Below are 25,498 nucleotides of genomic sequence, written 5' to 3'. Positions count from 1 at the left end.
TTGCTGTGACCGGAGTCAGACCCTGCTGATAATCCGACCTGCTGTTACCGCTACGCTGTCATGACTGCTGCCTCTGAAGAGGTGGGAATGCAGAGAGGAGAAGAGGAGGAGTGGGATCTAGGAATGAAAATGAGACTTTGGGCATCAGCCTTCAGTCCTGTGGAATTAACCTGAAACTAACAAGACTCTTATGAGTAAAGGTTGTCAAAATGAACTCTCAGTCTGGCCTATTCAGGTGCCAAAACTCATCAAAAACTTACTCAAACCTGTACTGACTGAGCAGAGTGAAAGGAGCAAGTCTGCCAGAATTGTGGCAGTGAAGCTGTTCCTCGTGTTGCAGCAGCTGCCTTTTGTCCCTTACCTTGAAGGGCTAACACAGCAGCAATTGCTAGTTGCATCAGGCTGAGATAAGCCCAGATGTACATGCTGTTTTCTCCAAGGAAGGTTTTGTAATTGGTCAAGCATTGTTCTAAGCAATATGCCAAAAAATGTGTTTTTCATAATCTTTTCATTGAGCTTGTTACTTAAATTTCAGGTAGAGGAAGGAAGTTACAGCAATGCACATTGGTGTACTTTGGGTGGTAAAGGTGGAAAGAATAAATGATTGTTTGATGTTTGTCCTTTTTTACCTTCTCCTCGTGATACCAATTTTCCAGTCACTTCATGTCAGGACAAACACCCAGTGATTTCAACGGAGGCTGTGTTAGTGGTTTTCCTAAATCAAATGAATAAGATGCTGAAACTTTAACCTCTGAGTACTGTACAAATAAAGAGGGCCTCTCAAACAAACATGCTTCCTCTGTCTGGTGCCACTGAAACCAGATAGAGCCGTGTGCCTTATCTCAGAGGTGATACTGTGGCAGAGATACCCAATAGGTTGCTTCCAGCAGGATGCTTTCAGGGGATGAAGAACTGCACAGCTTTCCCACCACTGCTTGATATGCTGCCTCTGGAGCACAATGCAGTGCCTGTATTGAGTTGCAGGTGTCCTCGGAGACCCCAGGGCTCGGTCTGGCTGCTGAGACAGGTATTGGCTAGAAGGTAGAGGAGCACCGGTTGACCTCAGGTGTGGCTGCTCTGAAGGTTCTTCCTCCTGTCATTTGTAAATGGCAGCGAGAGATGTGACTGCTCACTGATGTGAGGATGCTTGGCTGTGTCCTGGAAAAAGCATTCATTTCCAAGCACGTTTTGTTGCTATTTCAGAGTACTTGTTTCAACTGCAGGAGGTGGTTTTGTTTTCTGTTTTGTTTTACCCCATAGTAACTGCTTGGAGATTTCTTTTCACAATTACTGTGTTATGCCCCGGAGTTAGGCCTGTTCTGTTTGTGGTGGATGCCTCTGGACTTAAAAATAAATAAATAAATAAATTTGGAGGATCTTTCAAAAAGGGGAAGATCTCCATAAATAGTTGTACTCAGCCCACCTTCATGCCACTGGCTGTCGGGAATTATCTGAAGGGGTGCTGCTCTGGGCTGATGTGCTCTTCTGCCACTCCGAGAGAGAGGTAAACACGCAGGGAATCAAATACAATTGTGTGCGGGTAAAGATATATGATGGTGTATATAATCTGTTGTGAAGGGCTTTTGAATTCTTTCTTGGGGGGTTATCAATGAAAAAACTCAAAAGTAAGTTGTGGCGATATATTTTAATACATTTCTTATTCTGTTGGTTGTTGTCCTGGAAGGTTTTCTCTGCTTCAGTGCGTTTTGAGCTCAGATGAGCAGTCCTTTCAAAGAAAATCATCGGCTTTTCCTTTCACTGCCATTCTCTCAAATAGAGCCAAATGGACCTGATTTTACCAAGACTTGTCCTGTAGTGGGCTGTCCTGGCTGCTGTGCTGGCTGCCCCTGAGCTGTGTGGTCAGTTTTGGCACGCGTTAGTAACGCTGTGCAAAGCGCGGGGATGATGTGTGTGGTAGGAAGCATTGCCAGCCTTATGCAGCGGCTTTCTAGCTGAAATAAAAGAGGAACTAGGCAAGAAAGGAGGCCGGGGAGTTGAACTGCAACACACTCAATGGCAGAACACAGCTGGTCTCTTCAAATTGTGGGTGAGGCAGTTGTGGTCTGTAATTATAAGCTGCAAGGTAATGGCCAGGTCCATCTGTGAGCACATGCCGGCTCTAACCTTGCAGCTCTGGCCTCACACCTGTTGAGAGCTCATGAGTAAAATCATCTTCTAAAAAGCCAATGTATTTAATCTGAAGTTACCTAAACAACAGTGTCAAGGAGTATTGTTCTCACTGGACAGTACAAAGTATAAATTCTGTCAACTCCTGCTTTTTCTGAAGTTTTAAGAAACAAGAAAATTCTATTTAAATGTCAGCATATTTCTTGTCAGGGTCTAGACTGCGTTTTGCTCCTCATTTAACCCTTTCAAAAGGCAATGGGAGCAAGACTGCCTGTCACCTGGATTAGAAACCTAGCACAGCCTGGAGGCTGCTGGTGGCTAGCACTGGACAGACCACTAACAACAAAACTACGCCTTATCTTTGGTAGGGACAGTACAGCACAAAATTACCCATCTTTTTGCAACGTAGATTGTTGCACGGCTGTCCCCAGGGCACCTGAGAAGCCGAAGAACAACCAGAGGGGAAGAAGGTGCTGGAGCAGGCTACAAGGAGGCAAACCAGGAGGAGGTGAAGGAAGGAGCAAGGCTACCACGCTGGGAAAGAAGCAGCACCGGGGACATTAGTGCCGTGGCTGTTTCTTGGGGCCCTCCTGAATACAACACCGAGTCTGCCTGTGTCAAGCACTGGGACAGATCCTGTCCTATCGGGCTGGCTGAGCACAGCGTCCCCCTTCACTGAGCCTCTGCTGTGTGACGAAGCTGGAGAAACAGAAGCTGAAAAGCAGCCAAAGTGATTCAGTGTGCAGCGTGGTGTTGTGCTTATCTACTGCTTTGAACGAGTTATTAGGTGACCGCCTTTGAGCTGGTTAAACAACGTGTTCGTACAAATGCCCGGATCATCATTAGGCTGGGTCTCCCAAGGATACTGAAGAGAATATAGAAAAGCTTTGTGGAAAGCAGTAGTATAAACCTAAAATCAAAAATGGAAAGCAGGCTGCCATGACCAACCACAGTTGTGCAATATTCTCCTGGACTGAAGTACCTAATGGCTAGGCAGAACTACCTTTGGGAAGGGCGGTGGATCTCTGTCAATTTTCTATCAATTCAGGAGGATAATTTTTTTGTTGTTGTTTGTTTGTTTGTTTTTTGTTTTTAATCCAAAATTTGCTCTTTTTTTTTTTTTTTTTTTTTCCGCCCCATGAGATTTCTACAGATTTTCTTCTTCAGGATAGCATATGGTTCCAGGGGCCATCCCTTTTCCTCAGTCATTTTAGGATCAGGATTTCTGTGTGTTTGCTGTCATAAACGTGTGTACATTGTGCTATGTGCTGCTGCTTTTTTGGAGAGGACCGAGGTGGGTGGATGGAGAAGGAGGAAATTCAACAGTGAATCGATTTGATTTTTTGGAAACTATTACCAACTTGCGCAAAGCAAATTTGCGGTGTGCCTTTTCTTTTTCTTTTAAGAAAAAAAGGAAGGGAAAAAATCCTCAAATAATCTGAAAGAATCCAACATCTCAATAAGACGCGGTCCCTCCCCTCTGCTTGGTGTTCTGAAAGGGACCATTGTTTCCAGGTTTCAAGGTGGGCTCATTGACTTGCACGTTGCCATGGAACCAGCGTGTTTTCCTTCCTGAATGATACTTGCTTGTAATCTCAGAAGCTTTTTCAGCAAATTAGCACAGGTGATCTGTGAGTGGCTTTGGATGGTCTGAAGGCTGGTGCAGGACCTACTTGATTAACCAGATGAAGAAATATAAGGAGTGAAAATAAAATCCTGGGATAAGCCTTGGTTGAAAGAGGTAGGGCAGATAAACAGAAATGCTGCTAACTTGCACTTTGTAATCTGTGTGACACAGGAAAGTTGATGTTGGATTAACATGCTGATGCATTTAACAAGTAAAGCAAGCAGATTTCTTTTAAAACTTTTATTTTAAAATCCACAGCAGTACTATGGAGCTAACGAGGTGGAAAAGGAAGCGGTACTTTTGGTGGTAATTTGTAACGTGCACAATTAATAAGATGATGCTAACTTGTTTAATAAAACCTACACATGCGTTTAAGGAGTTTTACTCGGAACCTACCAACACATTGTCTAATAAAACTGTTTAAGAGTTTAGATGGAATGTTTTTTCTGCTGAAATATGTTGATTCAATGAACTCAAGGAATTTGAGATGATGGATCAATTTTTGTTGACCTGTTGTACGGCAAGTTATAAACATTTTGATAAAAATCAAAACATTTTGCATCTAGTTCTGTCGTTAGAACTTTGATGTTTGGATATGCAAATCGAGGTTGGGTGATTTCCTAAAAGATGCATTCTAGTTTGAACAGGAATTAAACTGGGACGTGGTACAAGACGATTCCAGAAGCCCTGGGTTTGTAGCACTGGAAGATGCAGGTCTCACTCGGGAGCGATGCAGATCTGACCGAGGAAAGGTTCACTGGGAAAATCCATCGCTCTCCTAATGGGAGAGTCCCAACAGCCGTGCAGTGTTCTGCAGCATGAAGCGAGGTCTTCCAGAAATGAACGGTGTGCCCTCTATCTTCCCAAGTGTGTGGCACAGAGAAAGCAAGCAAGCATTTTCCCGGTCCCAGCTGCATCTGCAGTTTTGCAGAAGGATGCAAGCTCTGTAAATGGTTTCTAAAGGAGGCATCCTCTGCACCTCCTGGAAGCCTCAGCAACTTCCTTGTACTGGGTTCTTGAGTCACTTGTCAGGGCATCGTCTGTATTTCAGTGGGAAAAAGTTGTCAGTCTAAAAGTGCCGCATTTGCTTGGTGCTGCCAGATATGCAGCCTCTAGAACACCCCCTCCAAAAGGAAATACTTCGATTGCGCTGTCCCCCTGGGCATTGGAGCCAGAGGCAGAGCACACACGGGCTATTTGTGCTCTGCAGTCTTGGTGGGACCACAGGGGCTGCTTGCTTTGACTCCGCTTTTTATTCCTTTGTGTAGCTGTGCAAGCCTAGGCACAGTTTGGCACTTAGAAAAACGTGGTGATTTTTCAGCAAAACTGGTAGGCGTGTTTTCTGTTGGCTCTGAGATAGTCCCTGAACTGCTGAGCGCGCTCCCCTCTGGTTGAAGCTGCCCAGATGGCTCAGCACTTTGTGGGACGAGACATGGGTGAGCCCCATGTTATTTGGCATTTCTCTCTGTGTGATATCAGCTGGAAATATCAGGCTGTTATTCTAAATACATCTGTTACATCTGTTGTTTCTTGGTACAAACAATGATATTTTTCAGCTGGAGCCAGTAGAGGTTTCCATTAAGGAAAAAATGTCTTTTTCTCAAAACAGAGAAACTTGAAGTAGTCATTGTTCAAACAAAAGCTTGGTCCTTTCCTGCCTGCAGTCACCTGTTTATGATATCACTTTCCAGTTTAAATTCTGTAATCTATTACATCTTTATGTACAAAAGATTCACACTAAAAAGAACAGAGGAGAATGAGGCAAATTGTACGGAAACGCATAGTAAAAATTAGGAACCAACACAGAGAAAAATGTTTGTTCTTCTCATAGTCTTTATATTTGTCCTAGGTGTTGTTTTTTATTTATGATGCTTGTAGCTAAAATAATTGCTTTTTAAGGAGCCTTTACTTAGTTGGCAATGTCCTTGAAAAAAGTTGTTTGGAATAGCATGGGTGTTACTGTCTCAGAAGAGACATCTGTGCTTAGCTAGCATTTTGCGCAACCAGACAAGAAGTTTTTTTTGCTTATAGCACTAATCTTTATTCCTTCTTCAGTTTTTTTCATGAATTGCCGGGTTTGTTCTGAGCGATAATATGTCAAGTTGGATATTAAATTACCAAGAATATTCTAGTAGTGTGCTTCCTGCGTTGCATGCGCAGTGCCTCTCAGGTGCAGTGCTAGGTGCACCAGTGCTCTGTGTCTAATACAGCTCATCCGTTATTGTGCTATGCCTGATAGCTAAGAAGAAATAAATATGCCCAAATTGTGAACAGTTTTGGACGTTTTGAAAGCTTAAGATGTTTTGCTTTTTGATGTTACTCATTCTGTAAGATAACGCTCAGAATTGAAAGTGTCGCAGTGTACTGAACTTCTCTCTTTTTTTGGCAGAAGCTGTTTTGAATATGGTGGCAACTGCTTCCTAAAAGCCTTCCCCTCCAAGGCCTCTGTGTTGGAGCATTTCTGGCTCTCACCACGATAACACAGTGAGTCCTGAGGGACTGCTTAACAAGGGGATTTATAGAATCAGGCTGTAAGATGTTGATTTCAGTGAAATGTTGTGTTTTTTATCACCACCATCTTCATTTTTGCTGCTTAGATGACGTCTGTCCATTATCAGCTGTAGTGGGTTTCATGAAAGATGGGGCATACATGTAGTAAAACCTTAAACAGATTAAATGTGTTCTTATAGGTAACTTTGTTTTACAAACTAACTACTCTAAGTGTAGTTATTTGCTTGGACTTCCAGGATCAAATCAGTATTTAGCCTTGCCTGGTTCCTTAGATTAATTGGTTAAAACTTCATTTTAGTTGCTTTTACTTCCTAAGCTGCTTTGTTTTTTGTCTACCCACACGAGTTGCTGGATTAGTCCAGGCTGTATGTCTTCAGTTAGGCAATACTGTATCTAGTAGGTATATGGGGATTAGAGGGTTAAGCGTTTTAACAAGTCACCATTTCAAACAGTTGCTTGCAAGGGCACACACCTATTGATAAGGATCTATGCCTTTGGCAAAAAAAAGTTCTGGAGATTATATTAAGTAGATATTTCAGTTCTAAATTGCATCAGACTCCCCGGTCTAATTTTGTAGTTTTAGTCCTTCTGATGACAGATTTTCCTTTGCATGGTTTAGTAAAGACTGAAAAAATTGTATGTTCTGTGGCAAACTAGACAAATGAAAGCTGGTGTTGTATATGCTTACTGCATGCCCTCTTTTTGGTCTATAAGGTAAAGCAAAGCCTTATTTCTCCACCCCTCCCCTCCCATTTGAACTAATACAGGAAATGAAAATTCCAAAATAAAAGAGTGACAAGTCCAGAAAAAAAAATTAAAAGATAAAACAAATCCTTTGTACTCAAATTGTGGAGCTTTGATAATGATGCCTCAAAGAACTATCCTTTTTTATTTTTTAGCTGTTGCTAAAAATAATTTCAAACTAACTATGACAATTTTTTTGTTTTGTAATATATCATTCTAAAGTTAATAGTCTGCTTAGTAGCCTAGATACACGCTAAAAATAGGATATTTGTAAATAAAATCGTGCATTTATTCTGCCAGTTCTATGTTTTGTCCTTTTTTGGTTTTCTTAGTAGAAATGTTTGTGGCACACATTGTCTCAGATTTAATCAGTGCCTATTCCTCAGCAAACACATTCTCATCTTGTCAAAATAGTGCATCGAGCCTTACCTCCTCTGTTCTGTTTAATCTAGATAAATGTTAGGAAGGCATTCTGTCTCTTCCCGTTCCAGACAGGTAAGATTATCCTGAAAGGAGATCGTACATTTTGTCTTGGCAGAAGCTTGCAACATCCCCAGATGATGAATAGATATCCGCTTTGCTTAGAGGTGTTACTTGAAATTAAATAGTCCCAACAGTAAATTAAATACATGGGTACACAATGCAACCACTTACATTTCTTTTGATGTTTTATAGTTGTTTACTTCACTTTATATTTTCTCCCTTCGCCTTTACCCGTGTCAGGAGGCAGCAGCACTAGCACGATAGTCATGGCCTTTTCCAAGGTGTGGGGTACATCCGGTTTTGGTTTCTCACGTTGCTGTCTAGTTCGTATCTGGCTTAGCTGTGTAGTAGTGTACTCGCTGGGTAGACAGGAGAGGAGGAATCCTTAAACAAATCTGTCCTGACGGGCTGGACTGGCTGAATGACCGTGAAAGGGTTGTTTTACCGTGAAAGGGCAGTTGTCTTGCCTTCTCTTGCAAGGCCAAAGCCTCAGTGAAATGAAAAGGGCAGCTCAGAAAATCACTGCACTACCAGCTGTGATACCAAAAGCAACATCCCGTTGTGCACATGATGCGCTATGTGTAAGTATGATGAAAGAGGAGTTGTTCTGTAGTAAGAAACTTGGTGATTTCATGTCTTGGATTCCTTAGACACACCACAGTCCTCAAAGTCTTGAGTGCCAGTCCCAAGTTCAGGACCGTGGTACTGTGTTTATTCTGTACTCGGATTCAACCAGGTTCCAAGATAGGGTCCAGGAACGTGGTCTGGGCAGCCATGCTATTGCTCTCTCCTGAGCAGAAAAAAAGTACAGAGAAACACGCTTTCATTTACAAGTTCCTCTGCAAATTTGGCTTGCCCCCTCTCTTGAATTTCAGAGGCACAGGAGTGGGCCCCACGGAGCTGATGGATGACTTCAAAGCTAGAACAGGGACCTCAGAAGAAGGCAGGAGCTGGCTGGCTGCAGGCAACTCGCTAGTGCCGTGCTGGGGCATAGGAAGTGGGTCATTGCTCTGCTTCTTCCCAGTGGGTGGAACTGGATAAGGATTTTGCTTCTGCCATTTAAAAGTCTTGAATTCCAAGTCTTATGTCCTCCAATCTCTTGTTTTTCACTGCCTGATTTGGAGCTGTTCTGTTTTTTCCCTGCACTCCTTCATCCTTGCTGTTTGTATCTGTATTTTGGGATGCTGTTTGCTTTTTTTTTTTGTTGTTGTTCCAAGTAATGGACAGTTTTCTTTGCCCAGATGGCTTTGAAAAACCTACCCAGAATGGTCTATCTCTGGGAAATGCCACTCAGGTAGCACTTGAAAGGCCACACAGAATCTCTTGAAGCAGGTGGAAGCTGGCAAGGTCTGTCTCTAGAAAACCTACCTAGGCTCTGACAGCTTTTCTTTTTTCTCAGCTGCTCATCAGCCTAGGCCTCCGGGCTCCTGATTTCACAAGCTGCTGAAACCAGAGCTCCAGGGGCTTGCTGCAGAGTTAAAGGTGTGCCCTAGATTCTTTTTCCGGTGTTAGAAACACCAATTTTATTCTATCCTAAAAAGACTTGCATTTTCTAGGAATTTTTATTTTTTTAACCTTTCTTCCACGTGGAATGAAAAAAATGACTAAAATGCAGTCTTTCCAGTAGGTAGTAAGTTTTGCCCTCCCTGTCTCCTCCCAGCTGTAACAGAGATGGCTTGTTTGAGAAATGCTTTGCAGGACAACCGCTGTGTTTGTAGAGGACTTTGAGATAAATGTGCTTACAGATAAGCCATGCTTAAAACCACATGGTTATTGTCATCGGTATGATGGGAAGACTCATTGAAGTCACTTTACTGGCAGCAGCTGTGGCAAGAAAAGGGAACTCCTGTAATAAAGCCACGTTTAATTACGTAAGCATGCTTGCGTGATGGTATGGGCAATCTCAGATGCAAACTATTGTTTAAATATAATTTGCTTTTTCTGATTTTGCACCCCTTGTGTACTCTTTGTATTTCTGATACCTTCATGGTTCTGGAAAGTTCTTAATTACTAACTGTTTTATCCTCTCGCAGGGTCTAAATGGGAAACCTGGACTTCAAAGGGCATTTTGACTGCATTTGCTGCTTGGTTGGGCCTTTTATTTAACTTTTCTTTTGTAGAGTTGTAGGGCTACAGAAGAACAACATCTGATTTTTGTTTTCTAGTTTGCTTGCTCAGTCAGTTTCATGTGCACGCCGGAGAGCATACAATTTAAAAGTTATGCTATGTTTATCATTCATTATTTTTTCATTTTAACGTGAAGCAACTGATTTCACACTGACGTTTATTTTAGTGCAAAAACTTTTGTAGGTGACACAGGTGGCTGGGTGGTATCTCAGCTTTCTGGAAAATGACTGATCAAGATTGCAAGGTAGTTAACCAAAAGTCAACAGTTGTGCATTCCTAGGAGAACCACACACATTGACTTGACAAGTCCACTCCTTGAAAACCCTCGAAATAGTATAGAGGAACAGCTCCAAAAATGTTTACTTAAATTGTGGTTGCTACTATGGTGCCTGAAGATTAATCACCAGCAAAGACCCATTGTGCGCTGCCTGAAGCAAAGAGAAGCAGTCATCCTTTGCCCCCAAAGGAGAGTAATTTCTCAGTGATACTATTTGAGGTATTTTGTGGGTGGAACACCAAGTGCTTCCCTACTTTATTCTGTAATTTTATTAACCAAGAGCACACAAAGTGTTTGGTACTTTCTGATGTTGATGTAGTAAGTCTTTACAAGAAGACTTAGGAACTTCAATACAGTGGGATGCCCCGCAGTGGTATTTGCTATGAATTTAGACTATTCTTGCTTCAATCAATGACAAAACCTCCAGGGATATTAGTGAGGAGGTATCCAAACATCGGCCAGAACATGTTTGCAGGATCACAGAGTACAAAATGAGTTGAGATTAAATGATTAAAGGGGGAAAGAAAGCAAACAGATGAAGCTATACAGATAAAGGTTAAAGAGTTAATAATATTAGTACTATAACAGTCTCCCCACTGTTCCCAAAGATGAGTGCATATGTTTTTATTTATCTAAACTACACTTACATAGACTTCCAGCTGTTTGGTCATTTTGATCCATTTGTAACTTGGGATGTAGATCTCCCATTTCAAAAATAGGATGAAAGGTTAAGTGAGAGGAAATGAATGCGCTGAGTTGTTTGTGTGTCCCATCCCCAAAAGGAGTGACCTTAATTTAGAAACCATAAGTGAACTGGGAAAGGTAGGTAAACCTTTTGCCTTTGGGCCATAAAACTTCGCTAACTAAACCGTTGCTGCCCATGGGAGTGGCTCGTAGTTGGTTCCACCCTGTCTGCAGCTGATGTGTGTCATCCTATTTCAGAAACTTAATCTGGGGTGGGTATATTAGTAACCTGAACAGACAAATGCCGCGTCCGTAACCATTAATTTGTGTTACAGGCAGAGCTAACTGGTTTTATACCAAATGGACATGCCCCACCAATCTCATATAGCTACTATTATTCATGATAAAAATGGAAAATGCCCAACCAACTAGTAACTTCCATTATTTTTGACAGACTCTTAACACTGACTTCTTGCTGCAGAAAACTTTTTTGAAGTAAATTCAGTTCTTAAATGCTCACTTTCATTTTCAAAACTGTAGTTCTCTCATTAAGACGGGATACCAGAGTTTCTTAATGGGTGTCTGTTGATAATGTGACAGGGAATTTGAGTGTAAAGCGTTGTGTGAGACCAGTGTAGATTGGGAGTATCTACTGTAGTTTAGTAGCGAGATTTCCTTATTTTGGGGAAGGGAATGCTTTTATGTAAATGAGAATTATGTATCGAACTAGCGTGGTGGTTGAAGTAGTCCTCAGTATTTTTTTTTAATCACGCACATGGATACAGGAGGCTTTTTGTGTACCTATTCTGGAAATAATAGTGGCTGTGGCTATTTCAGGATTATTTTGTCACTTCATTGTGGAGAAAATTAGCTGTCTAGGTATTTTCAGTATCTTTAGAAATGTGCATACTTAAGTATACTGTGCTGAGGGCAACCTTTTCCTAATCCTGACAAGGAAGGAATCTGAAATATTCTAAACAACTTATTGTGTCCTTTGGGCTAATCACACAAAATGTATGCCACATTCCAGCTGAAACCTACGTGGCATATTTATTTAAAATAAGTGTCAGATAAGAGTGAGTTTTGCACGCTTCCCTCCCTGTGTTTTTGGAATAACACTGCTTCTGCTATGCTGTTAAAGATGCTGTTTTCATCTGTCTAAACTTTAAGAACTTGCTTATTCCTCAAGAGAGAACAGAACGAATTGTGTTTTTCCCAGGCCTGTAGTGAACAAAAAAAGCACATGCCTAGGTTGGTTTCTGTTTAGTAAGGCATGCCGCTGTGGTGATGGGTCTCATGGAGGTCGTCAGAATTAAGCATGGAGCTCAATGCATTGAGGAACTGGGTCTTTTAATGTTTCTTCACTAAAAATTTTAAGTGTATAGCAATGTGGAAGGCAGCGTGTTCACTGGGGAAATAAATTAAGATAGTAGCTAAGAAGGAGATTCAGAGAACTGCTGATATGTGCATTGTATGTGCACAAAGTTGAAACAAAGCAGATCTAGGTAATGTTTGGCTATTTCACTCACTACTAGTTGATTTACTTTGTTTGCAAGAGAAAAATGAGAATCTGCCTGAAGATACTGGCAAGGAAGTTACTGAAACCAACAGTGTCCTTTTGCACAAGGTGTCTTTAGGAACTGATGATTACACAATTTTTATTTATTTATTTATTTTTTTTTTTTTTACAATATCTTGAAGGTCATGAACAGAATAGCAAAGGAAATGGAGCCTTTGGAAATGGAGGTTTTGGTGTTTTTTTTTTTTGCAAGTACAGCGATGGTTAAATGGCTTTGGCTCCCATTTTCCAATTTCCTTTTGTTTCAGACAGCGTTCTGAGCCTGCACACCAACTTGTCTGAGTGCAGAAGAGGCTCAAAGGTCACCTCTGCTAAGAGGCTGGACTCGTGTTCACAGCTTTATATTTCCTTGTGCTCTTCCCACTCTTCGCTGGGTCCCCAGGAGATGGATCAAGCATCTTTGTACCAGCCGGCTCCCACACATAAGGCTGTGTTGACCCTTAATGTAACTGCATTGCGGTAAGCAGTTACAGCAGAAGTGTAACCAGAGAATTTTTATCTGACTCAAATCCAAGAGACAGCGAGAGAGAGATTTTCCTCTCTCTCCTCTTAATCCATCAACATTTTGCTAAGAGCATCACCGAAACTGCAGCCAGTTTCTACCAATGTTGTCCTTGGATTTTACTTTTAAAATGTGATCATTATTTAGTTGTCAGCTCTGGAACTTTGATTTAAAAATAAAATGAAACAAACAAAAAAGAAACATTTTTGTAGCTGATAGCTTTGGGGAATTATGCATTTTGAAATAAAATGCAAATAATAAATTACTGCAATATTTTCACAGTTGGTGGGCTGTGTTGACTATAAAAGTGGAAGATAAATCACAGTGGAAATGTTCCAGCTTACCTTCTGGTACATGCTTTGCTGCTAAGCATTATGTGCCCTTCCGTGACGTTTTGGTGCAAATTTTCCTTCTGTAGTATTTTAATTGTTAGATATTTACAAGACGAAGGAGCTGAGTCAGATGCAGGATGTGCTCGTCCACTGACCAGCTGTATCTGGAATGAAGGCAAAGGTAAGGCAATGTGTAATCCTGCATAAGGAGTTCACCTCAGTTATGTAAACCTATGGACAAACATTTTAGATGAAATGGATGGAGTTACTCATTATTTTCCTTATTTCTGTTGTGGTCAAATGAAAAGTTTTTTGTGTTCAAAACCTCACTGAATATCATTTGGGAAAAAAAAAAAAAGTCTTCAGTGACTTCTCATGCAACAGAACTATGTAGGTGTTGAGTACAGAAAAGCAGGCTTGAAAATCTCACTAGTTGGTGCATAGGTCAAGCAATGTCCTTACAAAATATACTGGGTGCAAGACTTCACCCCCCCCCCCCCCCCCCCCCCCCCCACCTTTCAAAGAAAGGGGATTGACAGGGGAAAGGTTAGTTTTGTAGGGACTTTGCAGAAAACTGTATGGGTTTATAATTGTCTGGGATTTCTTTTTCAAAGCGAAATGTTATGTTGCTTGCAAGTGCTCTACAGTTGTAATTTGTGCTACCGTTTTGGCAAGTGGTAAGAAGAAATGAAACCATTTTAAAGAAGGCTCTACAAGATACGAGGTAATTTGAGAGGGTGCTATCTGTATTGGGACTTTTTCAGCTACAACTCTGGAAGCTTCAGCTACTTAGCGATAAAACTAAGCGGTTCAGGGGGGAGGGGAGGGGCAAATCACATTTTCTCTACTACACTGCTTTCTGTAAGTTATAATGCAATCACAAACAGAAGGGTTGGTTGAATCATCTGGTACATTCAGTCCATGGATGGAGGGATACAGCACCTCGTGAAGGTTTGTTTCCAAGCCACATGCAGATCTCTAAAGTTGTGTGCAATCCTTTCCGTATCACAGGAATATTTAAGGATAAAGTGAGTTGTCTAAAAGCAGGTGGTTTGGTGGAAAAGTGCACGTTCCTCTGCTGGGAGGTTGTGTGTGTGTTTTTTCTAAGAACTGCTTTTAGCCAACTTGCTGGAGTTGCTTATAAAGACTTACTTAGTTCCTGGTGGTGTCTATCATACATGTACAATGCACAGCATGTATTAATCATAAGGCCCACCTCCTTCAGCTACATCGATATTTCTTTTAATATCCAACTGTATGCTAGCAAGGGTTTTAGTATCCTAAACGTTGACCTGATTAGCAACTTCAGTACAATAAATATCTTCACTGATGGCAATGTGTGTTGGATTTAGCTGGGGGTTGTGGCAGAGGGTTATGTGAGGCTAATGAAGCTGTTGGGCAGGTACAAACTTGGTAAATAGCTGTGCTAAGTACTATCAATAACAGTTATCTCTGATTTTGGAATCTTTAGGCTCCATAGCTTACAGCTCTGTGTAGTTCCAGAACCAGGGCAATGCGGTTTTTTCTTCATTTGGCTTGTGCCCAGCTTTGATGGAAAGCAATATAAAGAAAACAAATTCTTTGCCAGTAGAATTTCTTAGGTTTTGTGCTGCAGCAATATGTGAATGTACTTCTAAAATTCACTTGCATGCAAATTCCTCATTGACTCCATGCGAATGGTTGAATTTGGGGATGCATAAACAATATCAATGGATAGCTTCTATTTAAATGAAAACAACAAGCTGGCTTTGCCTTTCTTTTTCAAGGATCTCTGGCAGATCAGGAAATGTTCTCAGTGTGGATGAAGTCATTAAAGAAATTAGGGCAGTGTACAATGTGTTATGGTACTTGTCGTCATATTGAGGATTTGGAAATCAGCGCTTTCATCATGAGTGATGCTCACTGCTCTTGAATACCAAGTGGCTGAGCCAGCGTTCTGAGCACTCAGGTGGCTGCTGGAATATCTGGGGGATGCTCAGAGCCTGACAGCTGCCAGCGCCACTAAATAACTTCAGTGAATAAAAAAATCTGCCAGTTCTATCCTCAGACTGCAGCCAACTGATGAAAAATTCACATTTCTTCAAAAGAAAAAAGTGGGTCAGTCGCCCCTCACATTGTTCAAAAGACATCAGGTCATTTTTGCTGTCTGTATAAAACTGAGGAATTGACCTTGAACGCTTATTTTATTACATTTTCAATTTCATTTTCGGTGTGGCAGCAGTCCTTTCTCACTGGCAGGGCTAGGAGCGGGGAGCGGGTATGGGATGGAATTCGATTGAGTCTGAATTTATTGCTGGTTTCTCTAGGCCAGGATTTCCTCCAAGTTTTGTAACCTTGTGTGCCACTTGAATTGGAGGAGGGTTGGTTTCTATTAGAAACTATCAGTTAGCCTCAGCTGCCAGTTTAGATGTTTGCGAGCTCTATGAAATGAATGAAAAAGTTCGAGGAAATTGGTTTACCGAAGAAATCGGTGAACCCTGAAATGAATTAGTATCTTAGCTACAAACTCACATTTAATAGCTGTGTTTGAAAGGCCTTTTGTGCAGTAAGAGATAAGCTTGTGGCTTTGTGTTGTGTCCTTCCTCATGTAGGCTGTAAATAAACTGTCTGGTTTTAACTACGTGCTCACGGACTGGTAGGGTAGTCAGAAAAAAGTACGTACTGCTTTGTGTAATCCTAACAACAAAGCTGGAAATCTGAGGACAGAGCAGTACAGAACCAGGTCTGAAGCAGTTTACATCGAAAAAACCCAAGTGACGTTCCTACTGCTGTCATATCTGAGGGCCATTCGCTTACATGGGACTGCAAGAGGAGTGGTACCTGGGTGAGAGAAGTGCTTGCTGTCTGGCTTTACATGTGGTTTGTGTGTTAGTATTGAAACTGTACAGATTCTTACTTTTTCATGTGGTTTTTCATATATTTTTAATCTTGTTAGTAGATGAAAAATGTTTTACGTGGTTTTACAACCTTCCTTGGTAGGGATTTCCAGCTCATCTGTCTCTTGCCTTTGTGGCTGGAAGGCTGCTGCTCCCTGCTTACCTATTTTTCTCCTACATACGTTCCTGGAAGCATATCCATACGTGCTCTTGTGCCTCTCCTGTCCCTTCCTCTAACCGCTGGGAATAACCTAACCCCTGTTCAGCCCCTGACAGTCACTGTGGTGCCATTTTACATACTCCTACCACAAGGAGCTTTCTGCTAATGTACCTTTTTAGTTCCTGGCAGGCAGAGGTGTAAAATGCTCCAAAGCAGCAGGGTGGTATCCAGAACATTGGCTAGGTAAGGTGCACTCACCTTTCCGATGAACGTGTAGATGGCACTGGCATCACTTCCACGTCTTCGTTTTGCTGGTCCAAACGAACCATGCTCTGTAGCAGGAAGGAGCAGATCTTAGACCACACATTTATCATCTGAGGGGTTTTCAAGCTTTGTGCCTCTACTGAGTTCTTCCTTCTTGAAAGTAAGTGAGACAACTGTGCACTGTATCCCAGCTGAAATTCTACTCGTATGCCTACAGCATCATTAATACCTCTGTAGTCACTTTTTCTGTGTGTGTACAGCTCCAGGGCAGTGCTGTGATGTGTGGCCTGAAAAAGATGAGTTCCAGGGATGCGTCAGATGAGGTTTTTTGCTCAGAGCCTTGCATCCTTCTGTCCTTTGGTAGTTACTCGGGATATTTGTCTGCTGCTTCCCATTGATTACATATCCCCCACAATCTGTCCAAAACTCCTGTCAGTAGTTCCTAGGCTTGACCTGGCTCTTTCTACTATGAAAAATAAATCACAAAACAATGTGAGCAGACAAACAAATCAAAGTTTGGGGCATCTCGCTAAAAAAAAAGTTGAAATGAGTTCAAATACTTGATATTCTTAGTGAGAAAAATGTCTGTATTTATCTGATGCTTTGCTGACATGATTAATAGTATTTTCACCTGTTCAGTGCTTCAGTACCAAACAAATCCCAGCAACTGTTCTCCTACCATCTGACTGGCAAGCCTGTTGGTTTATTTCTGCTCTATGACACCTTGTGTGTTAGGAAGAATTACTGAATCTGCTGCATGACGTTACGCTGTCTTTGCAGGGTCACACTGCCATTTCTGACTGCAGATGTTGCTGCAGTTCCTGGTTTATCGTTGTCTTTTGCCAAGGGTTTTTAGTTTTGAAAAATTTGTTTCAAATTGCTAAGGCAACTTCTCTTTAACACACACATAGCAAAGTGGAACCTGACTGATTTCCAAGAGAGGAGTTAACCATGTGGATAAGTGTTTTCAGAGCTGGGCTCTGAGCTCTGTAATACAACTAGAAGAATAATAGAAAAAAAAAATGTTATAAAGGGTTGAATTCTTTAAAGCCATGGAAGCTAAAAAGGGTAAGGTTAACACTGCAATGTTACTTAGCGCATGAAGTAAACAGAGAGATTATGTTTCGCTAGTTTTTTTACTCTGACATTTTACCAGGGTGTCTGAATGTCTGGTCCTGTAAATATAATTTCCTTATTAGTCATCAACAGATAATAGGGTCCTGAGCTTCGTGAAAAAATGTTTATTTGCAGGTCCCAGAAGTTTTCGTTGTGCTTCATTTCCAGCTTGTGATTGTGAAGTTTGTCAGGATTTTGATCTTGACCAGAGTGTTCTTTAACTGGCACTTGGAAGTCACTGGGAATAAGTAAGAAAGAAGAGGGAAAGAAGTTTTAAGGCCAAATAGTGCCCAGCTCCCTCATCTGAGCTGTGCCTCATGGAAGCCTCACTGAGGTCCTGTGTTAGTGGTTCCCTCCCACCTGTGCTGCAGGCACAGCTTGCTTGGGAGCTGCAAACAAGGCCTTCGGTACCATTTGCAGTTATTCTGTGGTCCTGTGGGTTGCTAGAGAAGAGCTGGAATGAACGGGAGCCTGGGGCACCTCCGAGGGCATCCCAGCTGTTAGGTTTCTTTACTGTCTTTGGCTCGGCTCCAGGACATGCTGAAGCCCATGGAAAGATCCAGACAGCGCTCCCTCTGAATGAGCCACCTGCGCAGAAATGCCTGGCCGAGGGACACCAGAGGCGGGAGAGGAAGGTTGTTTGCATACTGACTCCTGTTTCTGATGGCCTTTTTAAAATATCTTTTCACTCCTATCAATGTTGTAGTGTTTTTTCCTACATTGAAGCACTAGTGATACGCACGTAAGACTGAAAGAGCTCAAGGAAAATCAGTATGGGTGTTACTCCATTTGTATTGCAGCTATTTACATCTCAGAAATTGCTTTTTGTTATCATCATTACTGCTTTATGTTTGTTTGTTTTTTAGGTTTTCTGTTAAAAAATCCTTGATCTACTTCTAGCCAATGAAATTAACAGTTCAATTAATTTCTGTTATAACTGGTGGCGCTTCCCACTGTTAGCAAACATCCTCATTTCTTTACTTCTGAAATACAGCTCCGAATATACGCCCTCAATACGAGTTCCCCCTGAACAAGTATGAAGGGCGCGTGCTTACACATTCAGATTGCTATCTGTAAATGTTTGCATAACCTATGCATTTGTACATTTCAATGGAAAAATGTATTAAAGCTTTTCAGAAGACACGACTGTACTCCAGAATGTTATAAGCAGCGTTTAGCCTTGTATACATAACTATTATTGCACATGGCTGTTTGCTATTTAAGTAGTCCTGGAGTGTCTGATGTCAGCTCCTTCCCTTAAATAAAATCCTTGGGACATGTAACACCTGGCTTAGAGCCAACTGGCTCTGGTTTGCTTCCTTCCCAAATGCTTTCATTCATAAATGAGCAAAATGACTCCTCGTGTGATGAAAAGGAACCTAGAAACTCATTGAGAACACAATTTTATAAAAAGTATGGCCATATTTTCAATTTTCATTATTAAACCTCAGTGAGACTTTGATCCAGCCCCCAGTGGAATCAGTGGCACGATTTCATCTGACTTCAGCGGGCATTTGTCTTGGACTGTGTGCGCTAACCACAGCAATGGGGAGTGGTGCGAGCAGCGGGCACGGAAGGAGTTGGTGAATTTTATCCAGTCCTCTGCCAGTGGGAAGGACCTGACTGCCACCAGAGATGGGAGACTTCTGGCTTCTGCCAACGTGAGCTTCGGCGCTCGAAGAGGGCAACTGTCATGTGGCAGTGACTGTGGAGGAATCCAGAGCTGCAGTGAAGTAGTGGTTCTCTTCCATACCGTGCTCCTGGGAGGAAAGCACAATCAACAGAACCCTAGAGCCTGAAGGCTTGTGGAAATGGCTGTTGGAACAAAGAACGATCCGGGGAGAAAAAATAATTGGAAGCCAAAATCTTTGAAGAAATTAAGGCTGAGTTGAATAAGCATCTGGAAAGACACAATCTAATTCCCCAGAGGCATGAAGCTATCTGCAAACTGAGTGAATGTAAGGTTAAGTGTCAGGAGAAGAGGTATACATCGGTGTGCAATGAGTCTGGATTTTCATGGCAAAGTAGGCACATAATCATGCCCAAAGTTGTCCTGGTGCACTTCCCTCTCGGGTCTTAGAATCAGAGCCTAAACTCTTGGTAATGCTTCTTGTTGTAAGTGACCTCTCAGAGGTGTCTGTTACAACAAGGACCAGTTTTTATGGACATTGCAGACTCAAATTCATTCTGTTCATTCCTTGTCTGTGCAGGCAGCTTGGAGATGCACTCGCTGCCTATCCTCTATATGCAGCATTTTTTTAATATATTTTTTTTTGGTAACCATTACTGCATTAAGCTTGCTTATATTTCGTGCCACCAAGGGTCAGAACTGTCTGTGGCGCACTGTGTGATGATGACTCTCTCATTTTATCACTCTGCTCAAATATTGCCTTAGGTGCTACCGTGTATTATTGGTGAATAGTCCAAAAACTCTATACCTAATGGGGCTTCATCTGAACAAGTCTGTGAAAATACTGTTTGCTTGGGTTTTTGTTTTTTGCCCACCTGATGCGTTTTTAGAAGTGCTTGAAGGTAGGTATAGCTGCTTTGCAGCAAGAGCTAAAGCTCCCTTCAGGCTAGGGAAATATGGGAGGTTGGATTTAAGGTTTTGTTTAATCTCTGTTCATTCTACACTGCCTTAAGAAGAGAGGGTTTTAATGTAGCAAAATGATGTGAACATCAGTGTGTAAACTAATAACACTTCTAGCAGGAAAATTATCAGACTAGTCACTTTCATTGAGAAAGCTGATGTAAAGAAGTTCAAAGGTGCACAAGAAACTTGTATGACTCGCCTTTCATTTTTCATGTTTCTCACTCAACAGATGTCAGGAAACCTTAAAGGGTTTAAAAATATTTTCTGTGAATGCTTTCAGGAAAGAAATGTTCAATTCCAGTCGAAACTTGTTTCAGCACTTAGCTTGGTCACCTTGAGAAGTTAAATCCCAATTTCATTCAGGCTTTCCAAACCCAGTGACTGTACCTGAGCATGCTTGATGCTGAAAGACACTTCCCTTAGAGAAGGATGTTGCTGCTTGCATTTGTGTCCCAGGACTGTGACAGGGTTGTACGGGCATTGTGGGGCTTCTGGCAGCCCCGTATTTCGAGCCCGTTGAGCGTGGCAGGGAGTAGGTCAAACTCTAACTGATGTAGTTGGCTTTCATCTGTGGCCTAATGTTAGACACTGATATAGGAACCTCAACTTTATATAAATATTGCAATTATTCTTGAAATAACTAGTGCCAAAATGAAATCCAGATCTGTGGTGATTCAAAAGTGCGGTAGGCATGGCGTCCGTCCGGTGGAAGTTCATCGCTGGAGAGATGACCCTTGTTATTATCCTTTCTTGTTCTTTGGTTAGTCTTTCCACAACCTTCATGTAAATCCACATCCACAGCAAAATATGCATTTAGTATCAAGGGCACCAAGCGTGTCTCTGTGTTAACAACGGAGGAAATAAGACCATACCTAGCTCTTCTTCTAGACCCATTGTTACAAACACCATCTTCTCATACCTGCTGGTTTCTCTATACCTGTGGTTCAGGCTGCAGCTGCTTACTGACAGAAACATGTAAGGGTCACAGTGTTATTTCTGTCTTTGGTATTTCTCATGATGTAGAGATATTTAGGAACGCAGGATGGCTGAGGTGCAAGCTCTAATTAATGAGCATGATCAAAATGTAATTAGCATGCTGAATATTGCCAGCATTGTGTAGTTTTCTAGATTTTGGTAGCCCTAGAAAACACACATCACCCTGCAGAATAGCACCAGCTCCTGTCAATTTACTTGTCCTCTAAGTATTACCAAATAATTTTTGGTGTATTTGGTGATCCTGAAAATGATCCAGTCACAGAGATTTGCTAATTCTGAAAATGACCCAATTACAGAGAAGTTACAATGTAATTACTTTTTACCATTTATTTCCCAATAAATTCACATGACAAATGTAACATGGGTAGAAAGGCTTGAAACTTGAGCAAATTAATTAAAGATCTCCAACAGACAAATAGTTACAACATCGAATTTTCTTTTTTCTTTTAACAGGGTGGAAAGAAGTCTTACACTGGGCCATGTGGGGGCCGTGACTGCAGTGCTGGATGCAAATGTTTTCCAGAGAAGGGCGCAAGGGTAAGTTTGTTTTCATTAATACAGCTATTCCTTGTGTCCCTTACCAATTTGAGGGGGGAGGGAGAAGAGGAGCGTGAACAAGAACCAAGTTAATATGTGTAATTCTCAATCTAATGACCTCATAAAACAAGAGAAGTGAAGAAGACCAGCTGCATTACTAATGTTCCTGGCCAAGATTTCAAAATCTCTCTGAAGGCTTTACAAATTGTTAGCTTTGCAACAGCTCTTTAATGGGATCTCATTTCTTTATGTGATCTGAGCCTTAGTTTAAAAAAGTCAGATTTTTTTAAAGTAGATTGCAACAATTAAAAAGGAAAATCTAAGTACTGTGGGCTTCCAGTACAGATTTTATTTATTTATGTTTTTTATTTTTTTTTAACTGTAATAGCTTCTGTTAGTTTGAAGTGTTTTTGACTTCAGTAGTTGTTTGTGAAGAAACAGTAACTCTGAATCTAAGTGCTTCCCTTTGAGGGAAGAGCACCTCTCTTTGAGGTCTGCATTTGAAGCGATCAAATGTTGAAGCAAGATTTCTCTAAGACTGCTTAATTTCTTTTGTTCCTGTGAAAGGGTTATAACCTTTATGTTAGTGCAGCTGGCAACTTCCAGGCTTAGGGTAATGCAGAGCTGCTGACTTCACTTTACCTTAAATTGCAATGTTAATTTTTATCCATACACTATCTACTTAATAATCTCTTGTAAGCTCTCTGAAATGTGTTAGCATATATCAAAATGAATCTGATAGATTTTGCTTACAGAGATGAGAAAAGGAAAGATCTGCATTGCAGGTACCTGAAGAATTAATTTGGAAGGGTTTAAGTTGGGGGGGAAATACCATTTGTCTTGGTTAATGGTAATATAATTGTTTTTGCTATTCTTACTGAAAACATATGATGTGTTCAGTCTGTTATGTAAGAAAAAATCTTTGCATTTATTGTTTATTTATAGAACAGGAATAAGGTAAAAATGGGAGTAACAATATATCCGTTCACTGAAGTGATCAAATTTCCAGTATTTCAATTCATTTTTCAATATGTCATTAATATTTCAGTAATAATTCCTAGCTGTTTATTTCAGATGAACGTATGTCAGATTCATACCGTAATACAATGGGTTTTCTGTTCATTTTAAAGGTATTTCTTCAACTCTCATTTCCTCCATTTCATTTCTGAAGCAAAGCTTATAATGTGAAAATGTATTTTGCAGCTGACTGTTATCCCACTTGAGAACTTAATAAAAATAAAATCATTAGCTCTCCTAAAATAATATGATGCTAGCAGGTTGGAAATAATTTATTTCGTTATTGAAAAGTTGTCTTCTGAGGCAAAAAAAAAAAAAAGGAAAAATAAATGAAATCTTAAACATTAGCAATCCTGATTTTTTTCATGTGTATTTCAGTGACATGGGTAAACTCCAGACATCACTTTCTAGGACTGAGCTTAAGAAAATGTAGTTATATAGAAATGAACCTAAGCAGGTGCTTAAATGCTTCACTAATTGCAGACAGACTTGAGCATGAATTCTTAATTGATAACTGATGATATGTTTGCTCTGGAAGGATAAAAATTCTTTCAAATCATCATGTGGTGCAAACATGCCTAAACAAATAAGTGAAAGAACTTTGCAAGGAAATTCTCAACCTAAAATATGGGCTAAAGCCAATTACTCAACACCTTATGTGATTAGGTCTAGTAAGGCACAAGCCTGCTTTGGTTCTGGAACAGAATATCCTCTAAATGCTTTGACCTTTGGATAGCAATGAGCATCATCCTTCTGTCTCTTTATATCGCTGGGGTTGAATGTGATTGTTTGAACTGGCCACAATGCTGTTGACCTTGCTGTTTGAGCTCTTGGTATCTCTTTTGTTAAGATGTCACAAAGATTTCAGTCTGTTTTCATTGCTGACCTGAGAACTCATTTGGATTTTAGCTTGTTTCTTATGTGATGTGTATCGATAGGCATTTTCAGTCCTTTAAACATGTGTTTCATCCTACTGAGGCCTGTCTGTGGAGTTAATTGTCTGCTAGAAGTGGTAACCGGTCCCTTTTACCAACACTGCTTCCATCAAGCCATACCAAGTCCTGCTGACACCTTCTTGGACATCTGCAGACAGCTGCTGGAGTCCTGCCATGCCAGAGGACAGGGAGTTGACTGGCTGAACTGGGAAAGGGGTTGGTGTGATTATCTGTCCTACAGCACTGCTTGTTTCTTGGAGGAGACCATACAGCTGGAGGCTAATTCCTTGGCTTCCTGCCTAGCTTCTCCTCCACTGCTGCAAGACCTCTGAGTTCAGGACAGGCAAGTAGGAGACGGGACTCTGCCAATGCCCTGAATCCTTTTTTAGTTTAAAAAAAAAAAAAAAGGTTTCAGCTGTCATTTACACAACTAACTAGACCAGAGTAAAGCTAAGCTTTCTTTTTAAAAGGAAGGAATAACTAAAATGTACAATAAAAATGACAATAAGCTGACACCTCAATGGAAACAATATTGGCATTGTCCTCAAATGTCCTTTTCCTTGGAAGTACTGCTGATCAGATCAGGCTGGGATGAACTTCTTTCTGAACAGATACTTTTTTTAAAAAAATAAAAAAAATATTTAGGCAAGAAAAATGACAGAAGTGCCCAAGACCTCAGATGAGTTAGGTACTTCTAGAGATGGCATTCGGGCATGTAGAAACCCCTCATCTCTCAAAATCACGGAATTGAAGGGGTTGGAAGTGTCCTCGAAAGATCATCGGGTCCAACCCCCCTGCCAAAGCAGGTTCCTCAGAGCAGGCCACCCAGGTAGGCATCCAGACGGGCCTTGAATATCTCCAGAGAAGGAGACTCCACAACCTCGCTGGGCAGCCTGTTGCAGTGCTCCGTCACTCTCATCATGAAGAAGTTCTTTCACATGTCAGTGTGGAACTGCCTGTGCTCTGTCTTGTGACCATTGCTCCTTGTCCTATCCCCACAAACCATTGAAAAAGGTTGGCCAAATCCCTCTGTCTCCCCCACCTCAGGTATTTATACACATTGATGAGATCCCCTCAGTCTTCTTTTCTCCAGGCTGAACAGACCCAGGTCTCTCAGCCTTTCTTCATGGGGAAGATGCTCCAGGCCCCGTATCATCTTTGTGGCCCTCTGCTGGACTCTTTCCAGGAGATCCCTGTCTTTTTTTTGTACCTGAGAACCCAGAACTGGACACAGTACTCCAGGTGAGGCCTGACCAGGGCAGAGTAGAGGGGGAGGATCACCTCCCTTGACCTGCTGGCCACGCTCCTTTTAATGCACGCCAGGATCCCATTGGCCCTCTTGGCCACGAGGGCACAGTGCTGGCTCATGGTCAGCCTGTCGTCCACCAGGACCCCCAGGTCTTTTTCGTCAGCGCTCCTCTCCAGCAGGTCATCCCCCAGCCTGTACTGATACTTCGGGTTGTTCCTTCGAAGGTGCAGGACTCTACACTTGCTCTTATCAAATCTCATTTGGTTTCTTCCTGCCCATCTCTCCAGCCGGTCCAGGTCTCGCTGAATGGCAGCACAGCCTTCTGGCGTGTCAGCCACTCCTCCCAGCTTAGTGTCATCGGCGTACTTGCTGAGGGCAGACACTATTCCCTCATCAAGGTTGTTGATGAAGATGTTGAACAAGACCGGACCCAGCACCAACCCCTGGGGAACACCGCTAGTCACAGGTCTCCAGCCGGACTCTGCGCCGCCGATCACCACCCTCTGAGCTCGGCCAGTTCTCAACCCACCTTACTGTCCACTCCTCTATCCCACACTTCCTCAGCTTTGCTATCAGGATGTCATGGGAGACAGTATGGAAAGCCTTGCTACGGTCAAGGTAGATGACATCCACTGCTCTCCCCTCATCTACCCAGCTGGTGATGCCATCACAGAAGGCAGTGAGGTTGGTCGAGCACGACTTGCCCTTGGTGAATCCATGCTGACTACTCCTCATAACCTTCTTCTCTTCCAAATGCTTGGA

The 25,498-nt window shown here is 41.7% G+C and overlaps 1 protein-coding gene across 2 annotated transcripts in view; it reads left to right on the top strand.

Annotated features, from left to right (window-relative positions):
* The window catches only part of COL4A6 (collagen type IV alpha 6 chain), a 135,926-nt gene that overhangs the window by 23,052 nt on the left and 87,376 nt on the right, over window positions 1-25,498 (top strand). For both annotated transcript variants that reach the window (XM_032196289.1, XM_032196288.1), the window contains exon 3: window positions 21,452-21,535. In XM_032196289.1, coding sequence (XP_032052180.1) covers window positions 21,452-21,535 — 84 coding nt within the window. The remainder of the gene's footprint in view (window positions 1-21,451; window positions 21,536-25,498) is intronic.

This window comes from Aythya fuligula, chromosome 13, assembly GCF_009819795.1.
Source record: "Aythya fuligula isolate bAytFul2 chromosome 13, bAytFul2.pri, whole genome shotgun sequence".
NCBI classification, from domain to species: Eukaryota; Metazoa; Chordata; class Aves; order Anseriformes; family Anatidae; genus Aythya; species Aythya fuligula.
The sequence above is the reverse complement of the archived record's forward strand: the minus strand, read 5'-3'. Positions and strand labels throughout refer to the sequence as shown.